This window comes from Oryctolagus cuniculus, chromosome 16 (assembly GCF_964237555.1).
Source record: "Oryctolagus cuniculus chromosome 16, mOryCun1.1, whole genome shotgun sequence".
Lineage (NCBI taxonomy): Eukaryota > Metazoa > Chordata > Mammalia > Lagomorpha > Leporidae > Oryctolagus > Oryctolagus cuniculus.
In genome coordinates this window covers 18,808,621-18,827,606 of record NC_091447.1, presented here as the reverse complement: position 1 = coordinate 18,827,606, position 18,986 = coordinate 18,808,621, and the positions used below count along the sequence as shown (strand labels likewise).

The window sequence follows — 18,986 nt, the reverse complement described above, 5'->3', positions numbered from 1 at the left end:
GGAGCCGCCCGCTTTGCATACGCCGTGGGCGGAGCAGGGGGGCCGGGCCAATGGGCGGCCGCCTGGCGCGACCCCGCGGGGCGCGATCCGCCCCCCTCGCTCGGGCCCCGGCCCCGCGCCGCGCGCTCTTCACTTCTTGGGGGCTTTTTAAAACAGCGCCACTGGGGTCTTCTCCATGCGGCTCGGGCTATGACAGCCTCCGTGCTCCTCCACCCCCGCTGGATCGAGCCCACCGTCATGTTTCTCTACGACAACGGCGGCGGCCTGGTGGCCGACGACCTCAACAAGAACATGGAAGGGGCGGCGGCGGCGGCGGCGGCAGCGGCGGCGGCGGCGGCGGCCGGGGCCGGGGGCGGGGGCTTCCCCCACCCGGCGGCGGCGGCGGCGGCGGCCGCGGGGGGCAACTTCTCGGTGGCGGCGGCGGCCGCGGCGGCGGCGGCGGCCGCGGCCAACCAGTGCCGCAACCTGATGGCGCACCCCGCACCCCTGGCGCCGGGCGCCGCGGCCGCCTACAGCAGCGCGCCCGGGGAGGCGCCCCCGTCGGCCGCCGCCGCCGCCGCCGCTGCCGCTGCCGCCGCGGCCGCCGCGGCCGCCGCGTCGTCCTCGGGAGGGCCCGGCTCGGCGGGCCCGGCGGGCGCCGAGGCCGCCAAGCAGTGCAGCCCCTGCTCCGCGGCGGCGCAGAGCTCGTCGGGGCCCGCGGCGCTGCCCTACGGCTATTTCGGCAGCGGCTACTACCCCTGCGCCCGCATGGGCCCGCACCCCAACGCCATCAAGTCGTGCGCGCAGCCCGCCTCGGCCGCCGCCGCCGCCGCCTTCGCCGACAAGTACATGGACACCGCTGGCCCTGCAGCCGAGGAGTTCAGCTCCCGCGCTAAGGAGTTCGCCTTCTACCACCAGGGCTACGCAACCGGGCCTTACCACCACCACCAGCCGGTGCCTGGCTACCTGGATATGCCGGTGGTGCCGGGCCTCGGCGGCCCTGGGGAGTCGCGCCACGAGCCCCTGGGTCTTCCCATGGAAAGCTACCAGCCCTGGGCGCTGCCCAACAGCTGGAACGGCCAAATGTACTGCCCCAAAGAGCAGGCGCAGCCTCCCCACCTCTGGAAGTCCACTCTGCCCGGTAAATGGCGCCCCCTTCCCAGCCCGGGTCTTCCGGCTCCGCTCCAGCTTCTCCGCTCGCGCCCGGGGTCACCCGGGTGCCCCTCTGCACTCTCCCTGGCCGGCCCTAGCATCTCTGCGCCCCTGGGAGCCTGACATCCCCCTTTCCCCTCCCCGGCTGGCTGGCGCTGACCACACTGCCCTCGGCGAAGCTGGCGCCCGGCCCTCCCTGGGTGAGGGGTGGCTGGGTGGGAGTTTGCGGGGACCCCGGTAGCTGCCTTCTCCCCGCTGCCCCCTTCTTTCCCAGCGCTTGACACCGACTTAAGAATGAGAGATGGACCTGAAAATGGTTCGCCAAACTCTCCCATTCCTTCTTTCAAAAAAACCCCACAAAACCAACGGGTTCCACTGCAGAGCCATCAAGTGTTGGGGCTTGGGGCGTCCAGGGCAGCCTGGCGCTAAGCTGTGGGCCGCTGGACCAGGCCACGGAGGGCAACGGGCACGCAAGTGTATGCAGGATGAGCCAGTCGTGGTGGTCGCTGGAGCCCGGGGCGACTTGCAGCGCAGACCTGAGCACCCCTCCTCACTGACTCTCCAGGCTCTGGCAGGAGGCCGGATTGTACTGCGCGTGGCAAAGAGCAGCCGGGCACCGCCACGCGGGTGGCTCGGTCGGCGCGGTGCGGGCGGAGCCCTGTGTAACTTGCCTTCTCCCCCTGTCTTCCAGACGTGGTCTCCCATCCCTCGGATGCCAGCTCCTACAGGAGGGGCAGAAAGAAGCGAGTGCCTTACACGAAGGTGCAGTTGAAAGAACTGGAGCGGGAATATGCCACGAACAAGTTCATTACCAAGGACAAACGGAGGCGGATATCAGCCACGACGAACCTCTCGGAGAGGCAGGTCACTATCTGGTTCCAGAACAGGAGGGTCAAAGAGAAAAAAGTCATCAACAAACTGAAGACCACTAGTTAATGGATTAAAAATGAAGGGACGGGGCAAGCTGGAGAAATGCCTCAGGACTCGAGGCTTGGCCCACTTGACGGTAGTGAGAAGAACTGAGAACGGGAACGAGAGACACGGGCGATGTGCTCTCTTGAGGGCGACCTCTTTCTCTCTAGCGGAACCTACAACTACTTTTACTACAGCTACTACTACTTTTTTGGAATTTTGCGAAACGGTGCATCTGCCAGTTCTCCCACCAACCCCACAGGACGGTTAAATGACAAACTCTAGGGGTCAAACGCCAACCCCCAAATATGCAATGGCAGACAAGTTATGCATTTACTGAGATCTTGTAAGTATTTATGTGACCGTTATATTTTAGGACACTATGTTAGACGGTAATAATCTGAACGCTGGTTACAAAAGCAAGCGAGAAGCTCTAGCAGACGTCTGATTGTCTTTCTTAAGTCGTCATCCCTTCTGCATGTTAAGTGCCTGCTCAGGTGAACCTTAGTGAAATTCGTATCATTGTATATTCTGCAAAAAAAAAAAAAAAATCCATGTATAGATTTAGAGGAGAGAAGAGAAGGTACTGAAAGAATGATCTTGGATTGTTTCTCACGAAGGGAGAGAGGAGAGAGAGAGAGAAGAGAGAGTGAGAGGATCGTTGGTCTTGGTAGCAGACACAACCAGCTGAACCTCTGAGGCTACAAGAGTTGGGAGTATCCTTTTGAGAATAATTTTTCCTTGCTTATCACAAGCATTTTTTGGTGGCACTTAGGCTCTATTTACTGTACCATTAGCAGTTTATTTCCTCAAGGATTTGGGATCTTAAAATGTAAATTTTCAGGGGCTCCATAGGATTCACTTAATGTCAGAACTCATGGAAGTTCTCACCCCAACATGATGGACACAATTCATATTTTTTTCACTTAAATTGACATTTTCCAATATTTGCTAAAACTTTGCTGGAGAAATATGCTTTTCTCTTTTCAAAAACTCAGCATGAAAACCATTACCCTGAAATATTTAGGTGTCTAAATTCTCCGTTTTAATCCATGAAGGGATTTGTGATTTTTCTTCGTTAACTGTGTCATGAAACCATATTAGAAAGTGTAGGGATTAATCTTCACAGCACACTTTTAATCAGTTATTTCAACCAGCACATTGGTTTTGTTCAATATTCACTATAAATGCTATCTTGTAAATAAAGACATTCAGCACACTGTGAAAATGTATTTGTGCACCTGCTTTTGAAATACTTCTGGTAAAAATGAAAAAAAAACTAACATCTATAGATACTGCTACAGTGGTATTAATTCTGGTAACAATATAGTCACTGCCATGAACATCTGAAGAAACACTCATTAGTCTCCTACGCTGAATGTGCACCACACAGAAAGAAAAGGAGCAGGTTTGTCTTAAACAAGCCAAGGACCATTCTTTTCTACTATTATTTAGCTTTTTTTAATGCTACAAATTATTTTAAGAAAAGGGAGAAATCCCTCATAATTAAGATCCTAAAAATTATAAGCGCTTTAAGGAGACTGAAGTGTCAGGTATCTTTAAAGGAGAGGGAGAGAAAGGAGGAAGAGATAGTATCAGTTCCCAGGCTCCCTTTGGAAAATGAAAACCAGTCGTGTAGCATCAGCAATGCCTAGGCTGCCGTATTTTAAAATCTGCTGTTGGGCCTGCATATGTCTTAGAGGGCAGGTTGTGATATTTGTTGAAATGACAGGACTAGGAAAGGCCTTAAACCTTGACCTTGAGGAAAAAAAGACAATTTGTGACCTTGACTTTTGACAGCTCATGAATTGGCCTCTGCTGGATTAGTAGATCAAGGGCGCCACCTGGTGTTGACAAACCTCCTTGTAATTCTTCAGCTACAAGGGAATCAAGAGCCCGAGCTCTTACCTCCTTGACTTGGTTTAGAGATTCAGTACTCATTTCTTTGGCTTCAGATGAAGCACATTTGAATATATGTAAATTATACATGTGCCTGTATATATGTGAATATATATCATATATGTGTATACATGTATACATTTGCATATTAGTGCTTGTGTGTGCTTGTATATATATTTGTAGAATCTGTACAGATATAGTATCATTAATTGCTGATGACCCAAGATATTGTAATTTAAAGTGATTTTCAGAGTGGAGGGACAACTTGTACTTTACTTGGTGAAACCTTGCCACTTTGCTTGGATGGCCAAGTTTAACTTCTCTCCCCAGTGGCTTGCCTGGTGTTCAATTTCCACAAGTCTGCTTTGAAAGCTGTACATTTCTGCCACAGTCTAAGAGGTGTTCTTAAGTATCCATTCTTTCTTGGCCCTCACCCTCCAAGGTGGCCCTGCCACCCTAATTGGAGCAACTGGGGTACCTTGCTGCCTCTAGGGTTCTAGAGTTACATTTCAGAAATTCAAAGAGATCTACTCCTTGAGAGGTCAATAAGGAGAACTTAAATCCCTCCTGTCTACCAAATGACCATCATATGGATGTGCAAGGAGAGTGATCCTGAAGGTGGGTGTTGCTCCAGGCTGTACAATCTTCTAGTGCCATGTGATTTGTAGGAGAAATAAATGTTTAATATTAACAACCTCCATCCAAACAATAATACTAAGTATTATATCTACTGTTTATTGACCCCTAACAACATGCTGGGTGCCATGTTCAGAGCCATAAATATCACCTATGTATGTTTTTATACTTAATACACCAGAAGGTAATGTGCTTTTGTCCGATCCATGCTACACCCGTATGTATTAAAATGCTGGTGGAGCCTGTGGCCTTGGGACACAGAATTTTGAGCTGCATATTAATTATGCTCTCTCCGTGAGATGAACACAATAGTGCATGGAAGAACAGGAGTTGGCATTTTATGGAAATAATATTGGTTGATTACAAATCTGGCGGAAGACTTGGAGCCACTTCCTGGAGGGAGAATTTGGGAAAAACCTCTCTAAAGCTGTCTCCAAAAAGGATGGTCTCACACACATGGATCGACTGGGCTTGGGAAACGCAGCCTTCCTTTGCCGTCCTGAGGATTTGCACCCCGAGATGGAAACCTCGCTTCAGAGCCACCTCCCCTCGCCTGGCCGCGGGGCGCTCTGGGGCTCAGCGAGCTGGAGCCGCTGCAACCACTTTCTCCCAAGATGTTTAAAGCCGTGGAAATCCCCTCCGCGCTGGATCAAGCTGTGTGCTGGGGAACAGCTCCGAAAGAGACTCTTCTGCTGCAGGGGGAGATTTCTCTCTCGATGTGAGAACTATTCTGAGCCTCAGGCCTAGGATGGAGGCCAACAGCAGCTCGGCCGGCCCGGCGCCTGGGGCACTGCCTTTTCCCAGTGATCACCCTGCAGGAACCCTGGGTAAAGTAGCAGGCCTCTCTCTCTCCCTCTCTCTCTTCCTCCCCTCCCCCCCATTTTTGAAACTGTAATAATGGAAGCAATCTCACATTCTCCCCACACACACCCCTGCAGTTCTACAGTGACTGCTGATAGTGTCAATCTCAGCGAACTCCCTTCTTATTTAAAATTTTTCATCCATCTACTGGAGATAGATCCAGATCTATTAGGGCGTGGATTATGATTCCCCAGTGCCCTAATACCAGTCTAAAATCTTCACACACACACACACACACACACACACGCTATCCAAGAGGACGCGGCCCTCTTCTTCGAAAAATAGGAAAATTCATGCCCGACAGACCCGTGGATAGTGATTGGAAACCTGCTTCCAGTATCTTTTTTCTAAAAAGGAAACTCCACTTGAATTTTTAAAAATTATAAATATGGGACCTTTAAAAAAAAAACCTTACCTTTTCCATCTGCTCTTAATACTGTCAAATTTATTACGTGATTTTAAGTGGATGATTGTAAAATGTCATTGTGCATTTCACTACTATTTATACCTGATCCAGACCTGAAGTCATCCGTTTAATTTGTAATTTTTTTAATAGAAAGGGAAAGGGAAAAATATTAAAGGGGAAGGAAGAAAACAATTTTTAACGCAACTTTAATGAAATGATGTTTTAAAAATTCAGCACATGATAGCAAAATTCAGCTGGGGGTGATACATTCGGTTGACGGTCCTTAACGACACGAACTGCACTGTCCCATAATGTGTGCAGAACGCGCTGCTGCTCGCGTTCAAGGGTTTGGTGAAGATGCTGCCTCTCTGTGAATTCCCGGGTTAGGAGCCCAGCCTGGGGTTGCCCGGCTGCTAATTCCCAGAGCCACTGGGTTAGGAGGCGCCCTGCTGAATTTGGCGGACCTCTCCCGTGGAGACGCTGGGGGCTTGCTGATTTATGTGAATTCCTTTAAACGTGATCGAATGCGTGTCCGCAGCCCCAGACCTGGGGAATTCAGAGAAACGCGCGGCGAGTTGCCCATGTCCCATTTTTCATAAGCAAAGATGGAGCGTCAGCCGAAGGGCCTGGGGAGATTTATGCGCGAGTTTTAAGACAGGCACGCTAATTAAGTTTTCGTCGCTCGGCTCCCGGGTCAATAACAGGCAGCTTCGTTCTTCACAAAAATCCCCGCTCGGTGCTCGCGCGTCCACCCAGCGCCCACCCACGCCCGAGAGGTGCCTCCTGCTGCTGCTGCTTTTTAATTTTATTTTCAAGGAAAGGAAAAAAAGGACGCTGCGCGCCGAAAAATCCTTCCGTGAAGGCTGCCCAGGCCTTGCCACAATGGATTTTATCTCTACCGGGCTCTGACGCGCGGCCCGCGAGCTGGATCTTCCGCGCAGAGACCGCGGCCGCGGCGTGGCGGAGATCGGCGAGCACCGGCCGCGCTCGCGTGCGCGGGGTGGATGCGTGGGAGAAGCACCGCTGCGGACTCGGACAGCCCCGAGGTCGTAGCGCAGGCGCGGCCCCACTCCTCCGCGCCTCTCGGCCTGGCTCGGATGGCTGGTGGGCAGGTCCGGGGCATGGGACGGGACCACGGCGGGCGCCGAGGCCCGGGAACCCGGAGACGCCCGCCCGCCCTGCGCACCCCAAAAGGCCGGGGCTGGGGCCGGTGCGGGTGGGTCTCCCGCAGTTTCAAGCTGACGTCACCGCAGGCCGCGAGGGCCTTCGCAGGGCTGTCGAGGCGTTGTTTGGTGAGCCCCAAGCGATTCAGAGGCAGGTTCTGTACGGGTGCCCCCTTCTCCGCCCCGCCCCGCCCTCCCCAGGAGAATAATCGGGTATTTAATCTCTCCCGGTCTTAATTCTTGGCAGCGTGGAAGGTGGTTTGCAACGGGAAATAAAACTTGACAGGAGCATTTTCTCTAAAAGGGGTTTTGAGACGGGCTGAAAAGAAACCGTGTTGTTCTCTCCCAAATACTTCCGCTTTCTGCGCCCGGAGTCGAGGGCGGGATGGGCTCCCGGAACGCCGAGAGCGAGCTGGGCACACAGGGCCACGTTGTGGATCTCGGCAGTCGAATCCGGACGCCGCGGGCAGCCGCCTTCTGCACCTGGGCCAGGGAGGCAGCCTCGGGCCTCGCTGCGCTCTGCGCCCCTGCGGCGCGGGGCTCGGCCTTAGGCCCCGGTGCGGGGGAACCTGGCACCGTTGGGCGCCGAGCTGGCACCCGGAGAAGTGCCCAGGCGCTGGCGGAGGTCACTGGGGGTCAGGCGAGAGAAAGAGGCTTTGGAGACGGCCTTACGCCGCTTGAGCCTTCTCGCTTGGGAATCGGGGACAGGAGCTCGCGAGGGAGGTGCTGGGAGCACAACTGGGGGTTTTGTTTGCCGGCCGCGGGCCTGCGGACCCTGCAGAAAACGTAGGGGGAATGGGGTGAGCCGCGCAGTATGCGTGGGTTGCCCGGGCTGCCTCTGGGTAGAAGAGGCTGAAGACAGCCGCGGCGCGCTCCCGGCGGCCCAGAGGGCGCTTTCCTCTTGGGCTGTAAAGGTCAAGTCCTCGGCGTCACCGCCGCCTCCATGGTCAGGGCCGGCCCCGCCAGCCGAAGGAAAGCAAAAACGTTCAACCGGCGAGGCGGTCACGCTGCCGCCAGCGCGTTCTGCTCGCCCAGGCCTCGCACACGGGGGAGGCAGGGCTCCCGACTCCCTTCGCTCCTAGCCCTGTCGGAATAGAGTGCCCGCAGCCAGCGATGGCCCAGGCCGTGTCCTTGTCCCGAAAGGGTGAGATGTGCCCCGGTCCAGGAGAACATGGAGCCTCCAGAGGCCTGGTCGGGACGAGAGGGCCCGCCAGCGAGTCCGGGGGTCTGGGTCCGGCAGGAACGAGGGGGGCCAGGCAGAGCCAGAGGGCGGGGAATAGTACAGGAGAGCAAAGCCCCTGCTGGGTAGTCGTGGAGCTCAGCCCTCTTTCGGGGCCCCTGTAGGCCTTGGATGAGACCATATTATCTCCAACCTATTTTGCCGCCTGAAATCTGCACTGAGAAGTGAGGTGGACCCTGGCAAGGTAAAACTCCCGGTTCCTGGGCCTTGAGACCGGCTCTCTGCGCTCCCCAGAGGCGGGAGGCCCTTGCCCGAGTGTCCCTATTGAAGGTCTGCGCGCCTCGCCCAGCGGTAAAGAGCGAAGCCTGCTCTGCCTCTGAGCCTATGGCTCCAGGTGAACCCGAGAGGACCTTGTGAAGCTCTTCCTTCCTCGAGTGGGAAGCTGGCCTTTACCCCAAGGGTTGCGTGGGGGCTGAGAGCTGGAGGGATCCCTCTGGAGTGGGTACGGTCAGCACTGTCTGGCAGGGGGTGGGGGGCGGGGGCTGCTCCCCAGCCTGGAATGTGAGCTGCCCCAGGAGGCACTGGGCTGGGAGCGTGGGGGCATCCTGTGAGCCACAGCGGTGGGGATGGAGGAGCCAGGACCGCAGCCAAGCTCCTGGTTGGGCCATTGTCTTTTGTCCTCTTTATGGCAGAGGTTGGTGGCTGGGGAAACCCGTTTCGGCCGAAGTTGCAGGGAGAATGGAAGGCAGCTGGTGGGAACCAGGATTTCACCCTTCCACACCCCCCCACTCCCTTCCCCATTTGTTCCCACTCTTTAGGAAAAAATAAATAAAATCTTCTCTAATAAGTTGGAGCAAATAAAAATAAAAATAGTTCTCTCTTCTCCCGTGAGTTGGAGACCCACCAAACCGACTGATTGGCCAGGCACTTGAGCCCTGTGCCCCAGCTCCCAGTGGCCAGAAGGAAGGTCTTGACTTTTTCAGATGTTTAAGGGCATTGAATGACGATTGAACTTGCTCCTCAGACCGAGAACCCACCATGAGGTCAAGTTCAAGGCATTACCTGTTCCTGTGTTTTTTTTTGGGGGGGGTGGAGTAGGGGAGCCATGGGTGGAGATGAGGGGCCTCCATAAAGGGGTATAGGAGCCCTTACTCCACCTGGCAGTGAGGAGAGAAGATCTGGTGTTTTATTGGAGCCTCAGCATTTGGGCAGGGTCTGGAAATGTGATGGCTTGATCGTGATCAACCATGCCCCAAGAACAGACACTGGGCTGTCTCAGGCAACCCATGTCCCCAGCTCACCAAAGCAGTCAGATGCACCCACAGGACACCTCCACATGGAAGGAGACATTCCCTTAATGGTGGCCTGGACTCCAACCTCCTGGAAGGACTCTGTAGCTGTTTTCCCCCTAGGGCTTCCAGCTGCCTGCTGCACCTGTATACAGTATGGTCCCTAGGGCTGAAATAGTCTTGTGTTTCGCTTTCTCGAAAGAGTGCCACATTTGATAATAGGAAAATAAGAGGCAGAACACTGATGGTGCTCGAGCAAGCCACGGAGAAACAACTAGAAGCTTTGTGGGCTTAGATTTGGTCTAGTGGGCAACAACTCCACCCCCACCCCCGCCCAGGCTAGTTACCACCAGGGATCACCCAGCCAGAAAAGCGGGAGATGGGTCAGGAAGAGGAGGACATGTAGTTGAGGGAGGGAGAACAGACAGACAGGGTACAGTGTGGGGTAGCGTAGTCCAAAGAAGGAAGTGGGAGACCTGGTCCAGGTCTCTGAGGGAGGCCAGACGCAAGGGACAGTCAAGACTCTAACAGCCACACACCCCCCACCCCCAGTACTGGGTGCCTAGGAGACATCATAGGTGGCAAGAGGCCCCAGCATGGAAGTCTTGCAGCACAGAGGCAGGTTGAGAGAGGAGCCGCAGGCGGACAGGCCTGGTGTGAGGAGGAGTGGCCAGTGGGAACAGCGCTGGCATTGACATTCACACTATGGACCTCACTCTGGGCATTCAGGGGGCTCCAAGTGCAGGCACAGGGGACTCTGGATTCTCAGATTCCAGGGACAAGGAGCAGCTGCTGCCTCCTAACGCAAGGAGAGGGGAGGGTGGCCTAGCAGCCTCGCTAGTTGAGGTGGTTGAGGCTGGGCATGCTCCCCCACGAGCCGCAGCTTGGTCCGTCCAGGGAGCCAGAAGATGTTAAGCTGCCCATCAAGTGATGTACCTCGCTGCGCACCTCCTTCGAAGGACTGTGCTGGAAACGCCCCCGGCACAATTGTGGAGACCGGGGGTGAACCTTGCCTGGAGTGCGCCCTAACTGCTCCGAGCCCACTCTTTCCGGACTTCGCCCGCCTGCGAGCCCACCGCTGCTGGGACCCCTCCGGTTGCAAGAAGAAACGGAGGAGGCGGCAGACGCGCCTGGACACACTTTATTCCGGGATTCTGCCTGGAATGCCGGGCGCATGGATCAGAGTCCTCGCCGGGGCGTACTCAGCCGGCGGAGGATGGTCCGAGAGGCGCTGCACAACCCTCCCCCTCGCCGCCGTGTCCAACCCTTAGGGCCAAATCAGACCGAGTCTCGCCCAGGTTTGGTCTGTTTTGCTGACCAAATCTCCTTGTTAGCCGTTTCCGCCTGACAAGGCTGGCGCGAATGCCGGCCTTCTCCTCTCCCGGTGGCCACCTCCAAGCGCTGCGCGGGGAGCGACCGGGCCCGGCCCCGCCGAGGGCTGCCTGGACCTTGAAGTTTGGAAAAACAAGGAGATTGGGCCCGGATCCCTCCTCCCTTCTGCAGAGACACACACGCACCGTCAGGCCGCCGCCACTTCCTGCCTTTGTTTTTCTTCCTCCAAACATTTTTGGCCTCTTGCATTACCCGCCGTGGGGCTCCGGGTGGACGATGAAAGGAAATAGACGCCGCAGACTGTTTTCTGGAGATGGCCCTGCGTCGTGCAACTCCTGAGAAAGAGCAGCTCATGGGAAATCAGTCTCCAGGGCCAATGTCACAGCCTCGCCTGCCGCGGCCTCTGCAAGAACTGCAACTCGGACTTGGCCTTCCGGGGCGGCCTCAGCCCCCAGCCGGGTCTTTCCCAGGGCCCTGGGTGCTCAGATTGGCTTCTTGAGCCTCCTGCAAAGCCAAAGAATCAATTAGGCTCAAAGCAGTGTCAAAACCGGGGACCGGCAGCTCCGGCTTCCCTTCGTCCCCTAGATTTGGTCGGATCCTCAGGGCTGCGCGCACCCCCTAACCCCGGCTGCCTGCCTGGGGTACATTCTCACACGGCCAATGTACTGTCCGCCGAGTGGCGCAGAGGACTGGGGATCCGAGCACCCCCTCCTTTGGTCCCTGCATCAGGCCTTCTGCTGGCTTCAAAAGCCTCTTTGCTGGTCCTTCTTCACGGCAGCGCCCCCACACGCCCCGTTCCAGGCTGCAAGTCCCTGCGGGCACCCCGCTCGGGAACAGCCTACGGAATCGCCCTGCCAGCCGCTCCCCAAGCGCCTTCCTCCGCTCCCGCGTTGCCTCGGGAATTGGCCTTGTCTTCCGCGCATACCCATGGGAAACCGACCAAACAGCACTCTGCGGCTTGCTCCTTGAAGGGGCCGTGGGGAGCCGATGCGATGCGGAGCGGCGTGCACCCCCTTACCGACCTTTCGGCGGGGACCCCCTCTTTCTGGCGCACCGGACCTAATTAGAAGAGGGGCTGCACTCAGCCGGGGCAGGCTACCGCGGCCAGTCTGCTCAGGCACAAGCTGAAGTTGACTGCCAAAACTGCTATAAAACCGCAGGTCTGTCTAGAACTGTTTTCGGTTCTCCTAGACGCCCCCCGGGCTCAATTACGGTCTTAAAAGCCCTAATACAAGTGCAAGAATTTGTTTGCCTTCACCCAGGGGCGGGGCGAGCCCTGCAATGGTGGCGCCTTTGTTATGGCAAACTCACTGAAACCCCTCATGCATTCCTTTTGTTCGAGGGTAGGGGTGGCAAGGACTGGGTGGGCTGCTGAGATTGAGCTTGGGGTAGCCCAAATCAAGCCAGGGGACAGCGCCAACACTGCTGGTTGCAACCTCTTTTCCCCCTTTTGAATTATTTCTCTCCAAGACAGAGATTCTGTGCAACATTCTGCCTCCTTGGTCGCTGCTGGAAATACAAGTCCTCCCCCCCCCCCCCACTGCAGGGCGATCTTGTAATTATGATTCCCAGCTTTAGGAGGTCTTAAGCCACCCCTCCCCAGCAACCTTCCCTCCCACTGCTCAGACCCTCTCTCTTCCAAGCCAGGCTAGACAAATAGGTCCGGATGAAGAAGCACAAATAATTTCAAGTTCCGCTTTAAGGGATTCGAGGGCCCTCAAATAAAGTTCTTGAAACATATCCCGAATAAAGGAGTTCATTAACCCAATGTGTGTGAGCGGCTTGGTTTTTGAAAAGCACCCCCTGTAAGAGAGGAGGGGATGGAGAGCAGGGAGGACCACATAAACATTCATGCTAATAAATTAGTTCACTACAGAGTCATTATTCGATATTATTGATATTTATAGTGGGCATTCAAATGCAATAGTGAGCCATTATTTGGAGAGAATACATAAGAATATTTCCAGTATAATACAAGATCAGATTTGTTATTGAGTCAGTTACAGTCAGCTCAGCAATAAATAAATAAATCGATGCTGACACTTAAATACCCAAGATCTTAGAGTTTATACTCTAAATCTCCCCAAGATATGTAAATACCTTGGGCTATTTCCTGCGAGGGGAAAGGGAAAAGGTTACCCTTGATCACGTTGTGACTTTCCTTCAGGGACCCCCTGCCCCCCAGCTGCTGGCCCTGCCTGGCTGCCCTGCACTTTCTCCCTCCCCTTGCTTCCTCCAGATTTGTCTCCTTCAACCCTGTAGAGAGCGAGCATTACTTTGCTGTTTTCATTTTTCCTTTCTCTCCTCTTTCTGAGAAAGCTGGTTGCATCTTTAGCTCAAATCTTCCCTAGGCACCTTGTCACCTAAGGTATGTCAAACTGGGGGCGTCTCTCTCTCTCTGTCTTTCAATCTCTCTCTCTCTCTGGCTTCGTGTCCCTTCCAGGGAGTGAGTGGCAGGAAAGGCGAGGCTCCAAGTCTGACTTTCTACCTTGTACACCTCTGTCTTTCACTCTCAAGCTTTGCAAGGAAGAAGAGGAGGCGGGTTTATCCCTCTCTCAGCCAGGGCTCCTTGCTCATCAGCAACCCCCCCCAACCCCGCCTTGCCGCCCCCTTTCTCCCCCACAGCCCTGGAGCAACCTGGCGGACCCCCCACCCACCCCAAAGGTGCAGCATACCCAGGAGAAGTCTCCTCGGATGTCAGCGCCTCTAAAGCGGCCCCCGGCGCGCCTCAACTGCGCGGTGTCCGACGCCTCCGCCGCAGAAGACCAGACAGGCGTGCGGACCGGGGAGCGGCGGCGCAGCCCCGCGCCTGGGGCTCTGCCCAGCCACTGCGACCCCCCGGCCGGCGGCGAGGAGAAGAGGGGGGGTCTCTCCAAGGGCAAGGGGTGGGGTGGGGGAGGCAGGCAGGGCGGATGAAGGGAGAGGTGGATCCCGGGTGAGACGAAGGCCCTTCCGGACCCTGCGGATCATCGACAAGCCACGAGGGGAAGCCGCCCGGCTGTCGGCGGTTTAGGGACGGAAGGCACTAAAGCGCTTCGGAAGTGACCATGAATGCGAGCGTGTAATCAAGTCACCGTGCAAATCGGACAAGCCACGAGGCGGGCACATCCACGGCGAACCCTGGCCCCGAACGGGGTCGGCGACAGAGGCGCTCCCCTAAGCAAGCTAGTGCGAGAGGGGGTTGCGGACGCGAACCTCGCGGAGAGCAGACGGCGAGACCACCGGGCTTCCACCTGGCCACCCCAACGCCAGCCCCGGACGTGCCCCGTCCTCCCGGACGATGGGGGTGGGGGCCGGGGCGGGGCGGGGGGGGGGCGCGAGTCGCGCTCCCACCGCCCTTGGCGCCCTGGAGGCTCGGGCCGTGCCGCTGAGCGCCGCGACCTGCACGGGGCGCACCGCGGCCTCGCCGCGCGCCGGGAGGCCCCCCAGCCAACATGAGTTACACCGGCGATTACGTGCTTTCGGTGAGAACGCCGAGTGACGATCTGTTGCTTCCCCTGAGGTGGCTACAAAGAAAGGAAGCCGGGCAGGGAGGGGAGGGAAAGAGGGAAAAAAAAAAAAAAAAAAGGAAAGGGGGAGAGGGAGGGAGAAAAAAAAAAAAGGCCGGGACTAGCTCGCAGCTTGTCAATTTCAACATCGGGTCACATGACCAGCACCTCCCTGCTAAGGATGGGGATAGATTTCCACGTCAGCCTACGTCTCCAAATTTCTACTTCACGGATCCGCTTCAAAGAGGCAGCTGCAGTGGAGAATCATGTTAAGCTCGGCTACTGCGGAGCGCCCAAGGTAGCCAATGATGGATTTTGATGAGCGTGGTCCCTGCTCCTCTAACATGTACTTGCCAAGTTGTACTTACTACGTCTCGGGTCCAGACTTCTCCAGCCTCCCTTCTTTCCTGCCCCAGACCCCGTCTTCGCGCCCAATGACATACTCCTACTCCTCCAACCTGCCCCAGGTCCAACCCGTGCGCGAAGTGACCTTCCGGGAGTACGCCATTGAGCCGGCCACTAAGTGGCACCCCCGCGGCAATCTGGCCCACTGCTACTCCGCGGAGGAGCTCGTGCACAGAGACTGCCTGCAGGCGCCCAGCGCGGCCGGCGTGCCCGGCGACGTGCTGGCTAAGAGCTCGGCCAACGTCTACCACCACCCCACCCCCGCCGTCTCCTCCAATTTCTATAGCACGGTGGGCAGGAACGGCGTGCTGCCGCAGGCGTTCGACCAGTTTTTTGAGACTGCCTACGGCACCCCGGAAAGCCTCGCCTCCTCCGACTACCCCGGGGACAAGAGTGCCGAGAAGGGGCCCCCGGCGGCCACGACGACCTCCGCGGCGGCGGCGGCGGTGACGGCGGCCACGGGCGCGCCAGCAACTTCAAGTTCGGAGAGCGGCGGCGGCGGCTGCCGGGAGGCGGCGGCGGAGAAGGAGCGGCGGCGGCGCCCGGAGAGCAGCAGCAGCCCGGAGTCGTCTTCCGGCCACACTGAGGACAAGGCCGGCGGCTCCAGTATGTATACAGGCAGCGCCCTGCGCTTTGCGAAAGGGGAGTTGGAAATCTAGCGCAGCGCCGCTGTTAAATTTTTATATGCTGTTTTATAAGCATATAAGGTTTATGAAGGGCCTTTAGGTTTCCCCCCAACAAAACTTTGTTATAAAAGGCGGGATCACGTGGCGAGTGCTGAAATTGGCCGTGAAATACCCACCGGCCAAAGCATGCCTGCAAAAAAAAAAAAAAAAAAAAAAAAAAACCAACAACTCCCTTTCCCCCTTTTTTTCCTTTCCCAGCTCCCGAAGCCCGGCAGCTGCGCGCCGCCCGGGGCCGGCTGCAGGCTGTGGAGCCGGCCGTGGGCGCCCGCGAACTCCCCCTGGCCCGCCGCGGAGCGGGGGCCGTGGAGAGCCAGGTAATCCGGAGGTTTTTATAAAAGCCATGTGTGGCGCGGAAACTGTAGCCCCGGCCCGCGACTCAAAGGCTGCGCTGTCGGGCGGCGGCGCTGGGAGCTCACTGCCCAGAGAGAGCAGCCCTCTCCGCGGCAGCAATATATTAAACGAAACAAATTAACCCAAAGTTGGCCTTTTTGTCCAAAGGAAGCCATTTTCCGCTGGCGCTGTGGCAATTACGTGCTGCCTTCTGTCTTGCTGCATGTTACTTAGCAATTGTTATCCAATCTGTCAAAAGCAGAATTTTTTGGTCTTGTAGGCTGTTGGTTTTTTTTTTTTTTCTTCTTCTTCCTTTTCTTTTAAGAGGGGATAGTGAAGCCTGCTCGCCCTCTTCCCTCCATCCCATCCAAAGTAGCACACCCCCCTCCCTGCCCTGCATTCGGGCCAGGGGACCCTCGCGGTGCTCAGCAGAGGCCCGGCGTGGGGGCCCCCGCTGTCACCACCCGCCCCCGGGGAGCCCACAGGCCGGCCGCCGAGCCAGTGGCCAGGATTCAGGCTCCACAAAGACCCGCCGGCCTCCCCAGATGTTACCGAGGGCCCAGTCACGGCCGCAACAGGCAAATACTGGGGCTGGGGCCGGCTTTACTGCCTGCGGAGCGGGCGGCCCAGGTGCTGGAAGGTGAAATGTCCGCGGGCGACTGTTTGTTTAGTCTGGCGGGGTGGGAGCCGCAACCCCCACTCGGCGGCTCTCAAAGCCGGCTGCAGCTTTGCGAGGAGCCCTCTTTGCTGCTCTGGGGCCAGCGGGAGCAGCTTCCCCTGGGGCCTCTGTGGGAGCTGGCTTTTATCTGGGGCACAGCCTGGGACTACAACTTGCCCCAATCTGCAGCAGGAGTCGCAGGGCAGGGGCCTGGGAAGACCTGGAGGGGGCTTGGGCTGAGCCCTCAGTCCATGCCTTGGGGTGCCGCCCCCAAGGCCTGGCTTGCCTGGCTCACCCGCCTGCTTTTCTCCTTCCTAGGTGGCCAACGCACCCGCAAGAAACGCTGCCCCTACACCAAGTACCAGATCCGGGAGCTGGAGCGGGAGTTCTTCTTCAGCGTCTACATCAACAAAGAAAAACGCCTGCAGCTGTCCCGCATGCTCAACCTCACCGACCGCCAGGTCAAAATCTGGTTTCAGAACAGAAGAATGAAGGAAAAAAAAATTAACAGAGACCGTTTACAGTACTATTCAGCCAACCCGCTCCTCTAAGGCTCCCGCAGGCTGGAATTGGGTGGGGGGATGCAGACACAGGAGATAAAATGCAAGATTTTGCCCTTGACTAGGTCAAGCCACGTGGTGACTGTTGAAGAAAAAAAAAAAAAGGTGTTCAAGAGCGGGGAGGCTACCCAGAGAATAGCCCAGCAGGAGGGGCCTGGGACTGTCTCCGTTAGGTTCTTGGTGGATTAAGATTCCTGAGAAGAATCGAATTCTGAGTTGTGCATCATGGAGAATGAGCGGTTTGGGGACCCGTGGTGGTTCAGTCTTGGAGCCTGTGGAGCATTGGGCTGGGTGTGGTCTCCAGTGAGGACTGGGCCCCCTGCCAGGCCCCCTGGAGGCCGGCCCCCTCCCCCAGGACCCTCCACACAGGAGCTGCCCACCCCCAGGACCCCTGCATCAAAAGGCTATGTGCTCTCTCTGCTACTCCGGTTCAGTGTGGGGACAGGGGTGGGAGGAAGGGGGAGGATTCCTAGAGACCGGGAATGGGGCTGTTTCCAAAGCCAATGTGAAAGGCAGCTGGACCAAGAGGTGGCTGTGAGGAGGGAGAGGGCTACAGATTCCTGAGTGCAAAGGATCTCCCATTCCAGGTGGCCTCTCTGCCTCCTGCCCCCAACCCAGCTGCCCACCGCACTGTCCTGGGCCTGAGCTGCGAGTGGCCGCCTCCAGCAGTCCACTTGGCTTTGCTTCCTACCAAGCAGGGTCTTGGTCCCAGCCTGCATCCCAGGCCCAGCGCTTGGTTGCAGAGCAGGCTGCTGCCAGAGGCTATGCCTAGGCTGCTGGCCCTGGTCGCGAGCTCTGCAGGCTGCGGCCGTTCGGCAAAGCCTGTACCACACTTAGCGAAGCTTGGATTTTCTTGGTGTCCGGCAGGAGAGCAGCAGGCCTGGCCAGCAGGTCCTAGGCCATGGCTATGAGGCACTTGGGTCCCTCCAAACATCCAGTTCCGGTGCCGTGCTCGGCCCTCACTGGCTCCAGAACTGAGTTCGGAATCTTCCGACCACCTTCGAAGAGCCTGAGAGTGATTTGGAATTATTTTAAAAGATAAATATTATATTATATATATATTTCCCTGAAGGAACCAAAGCGAATTTTAAAAGATGCAATGTAGAGAGGGGGGGAAAAGATGATGAGAATATTTAAAGGCTCTATCTGTTTACAGTGTTCCACGATTAAACTCGCTCACTGCTAAGAATATTTGAATGTACGCTTCATACAGGGATGGTGTTCAAAAGACTTGTAAATAAAGGAACCATAGCCTATTTGGGTTGGCTGTTTTCTTTTGTCATTCATTCCTTGATTTCCTTTGGGGCAGGAAGGGGTCCAGGAGGGTCTTTTTCATCTCTTGCGGCATTTGGAAAGCGTTAAGGGGGATGCGTGGAGGCGGTTTGGGACTTCATCTGGGAAAGCCAGCACCCTCTCACTGAATGCCCTCTGCCCCCCTATGCTAAGAAATGTCCGCTGGCTCTGTTGGGAGTGGGAGTGTCAGCTGGTGCCCAGTTCTGACCCACCGTGTATGTCACAGCGTGCACACAGGCGATATGGTACAAGGAAAATAAAGACGGTGGAGACTGGAAACGTGAGTGTCATCAGTTGCTGGTGTGACATTCCTCTCCCTGCTGGTCCGTTGCTGCCAAATGTCTGCCCCCCCCCCCATCATCCACTGACTAGGAAAGGGCAGGTGACCAAGCTCCCAAGGGGGCCAGAAGGTGGCTGAGTCAGGATTTCACTGCAGTGCAACTCAGGTTTAGGAAGCCAAGGTACTTGGCCCTTGTCCTTGTGGGAAGTGGGATCCATGGATGGGTTCTCTCGGGGCTGCCAGTGGAGCTCAATTTGCTCAAACTGACCTCGACCCTGGAGAAGGCCGTGGGGCCTGTGGTGACCAGTGGGCCTGACCCTGGGCTGCCCTGCTCACCTGTGCACCGGGAAGCATTCTGGGGGTGCCTGTGGATCCCTTCAGCAAGGGCAGCCACGTCTGAGGCGGCAGCTTCCCCTTGGGGAGAGAAGGACGCTGCATTCCCCTTTGTGTTCTGCCTTTGAACTTCTGCCTTAAATT

General features: G+C 56.6%; 2 protein-coding genes and 1 long non-coding RNA gene across 4 annotated transcripts; 2 read left to right on the top strand and 1 right to left on the bottom strand.

Moving 5' to 3' along the window:
- Positions 1–85: 85 nt before the first annotated feature.
- Positions 86–6,049, top strand: HOXA13 (homeobox A13). The gene is made up of 2 exons (XM_017344400.3): positions 86–1,120; positions 1,823–6,049. Exons 1-2 carry the CDS (start codon positions 190–192, stop codon positions 2,065–2,067), a joined length of 1,176 nt encoding a protein of 391 aa, XP_017199889.2. The 5' UTR covers positions 86–189; the 3' UTR covers positions 2,068–6,049.
- A 4,551-nt stretch (positions 6,050–10,600) lies between these two features.
- Positions 10,601–14,325, bottom strand: LOC138845803 (uncharacterized). Its single transcript, XR_011382968.1, has 2 exons — positions 13,485–14,325; positions 10,601–11,313 (listed from the first exon to the last, which is right to left on the bottom strand). It is a non-coding gene; the product is annotated as an uncharacterized lncRNA (long non-coding RNA).
- Positions 14,326–14,415: 90 nt separating this feature from the next.
- On the top strand, positions 14,416–18,192 carry HOXA11 (homeobox A11). Of its 2 annotated transcripts, XM_017344301.3 has the most exons (3): positions 14,416–15,308; positions 15,587–15,702; positions 16,695–18,192. In XM_017344301.3, the coding sequence occupies exons 1-3, from the start codon at positions 14,603–14,605 to the stop codon at positions 16,866–16,868; spliced, it is 996 nt and encodes a 331-aa protein (XP_017199790.2). In that variant the 5' UTR covers positions 14,416–14,602; the 3' UTR covers positions 16,869–18,192. The 2 variants fall into 2 exon arrangements, with proteins under 2 accessions (XP_017199790.2, NP_001164875.1); NM_001171404.1 differs by lacking the exon at positions 15,587–15,702 and having other exon boundaries at positions 14,603–15,308; positions 16,695–16,927.
- The last annotated feature ends 794 nt before the right edge of the window (positions 18,193–18,986 follow it).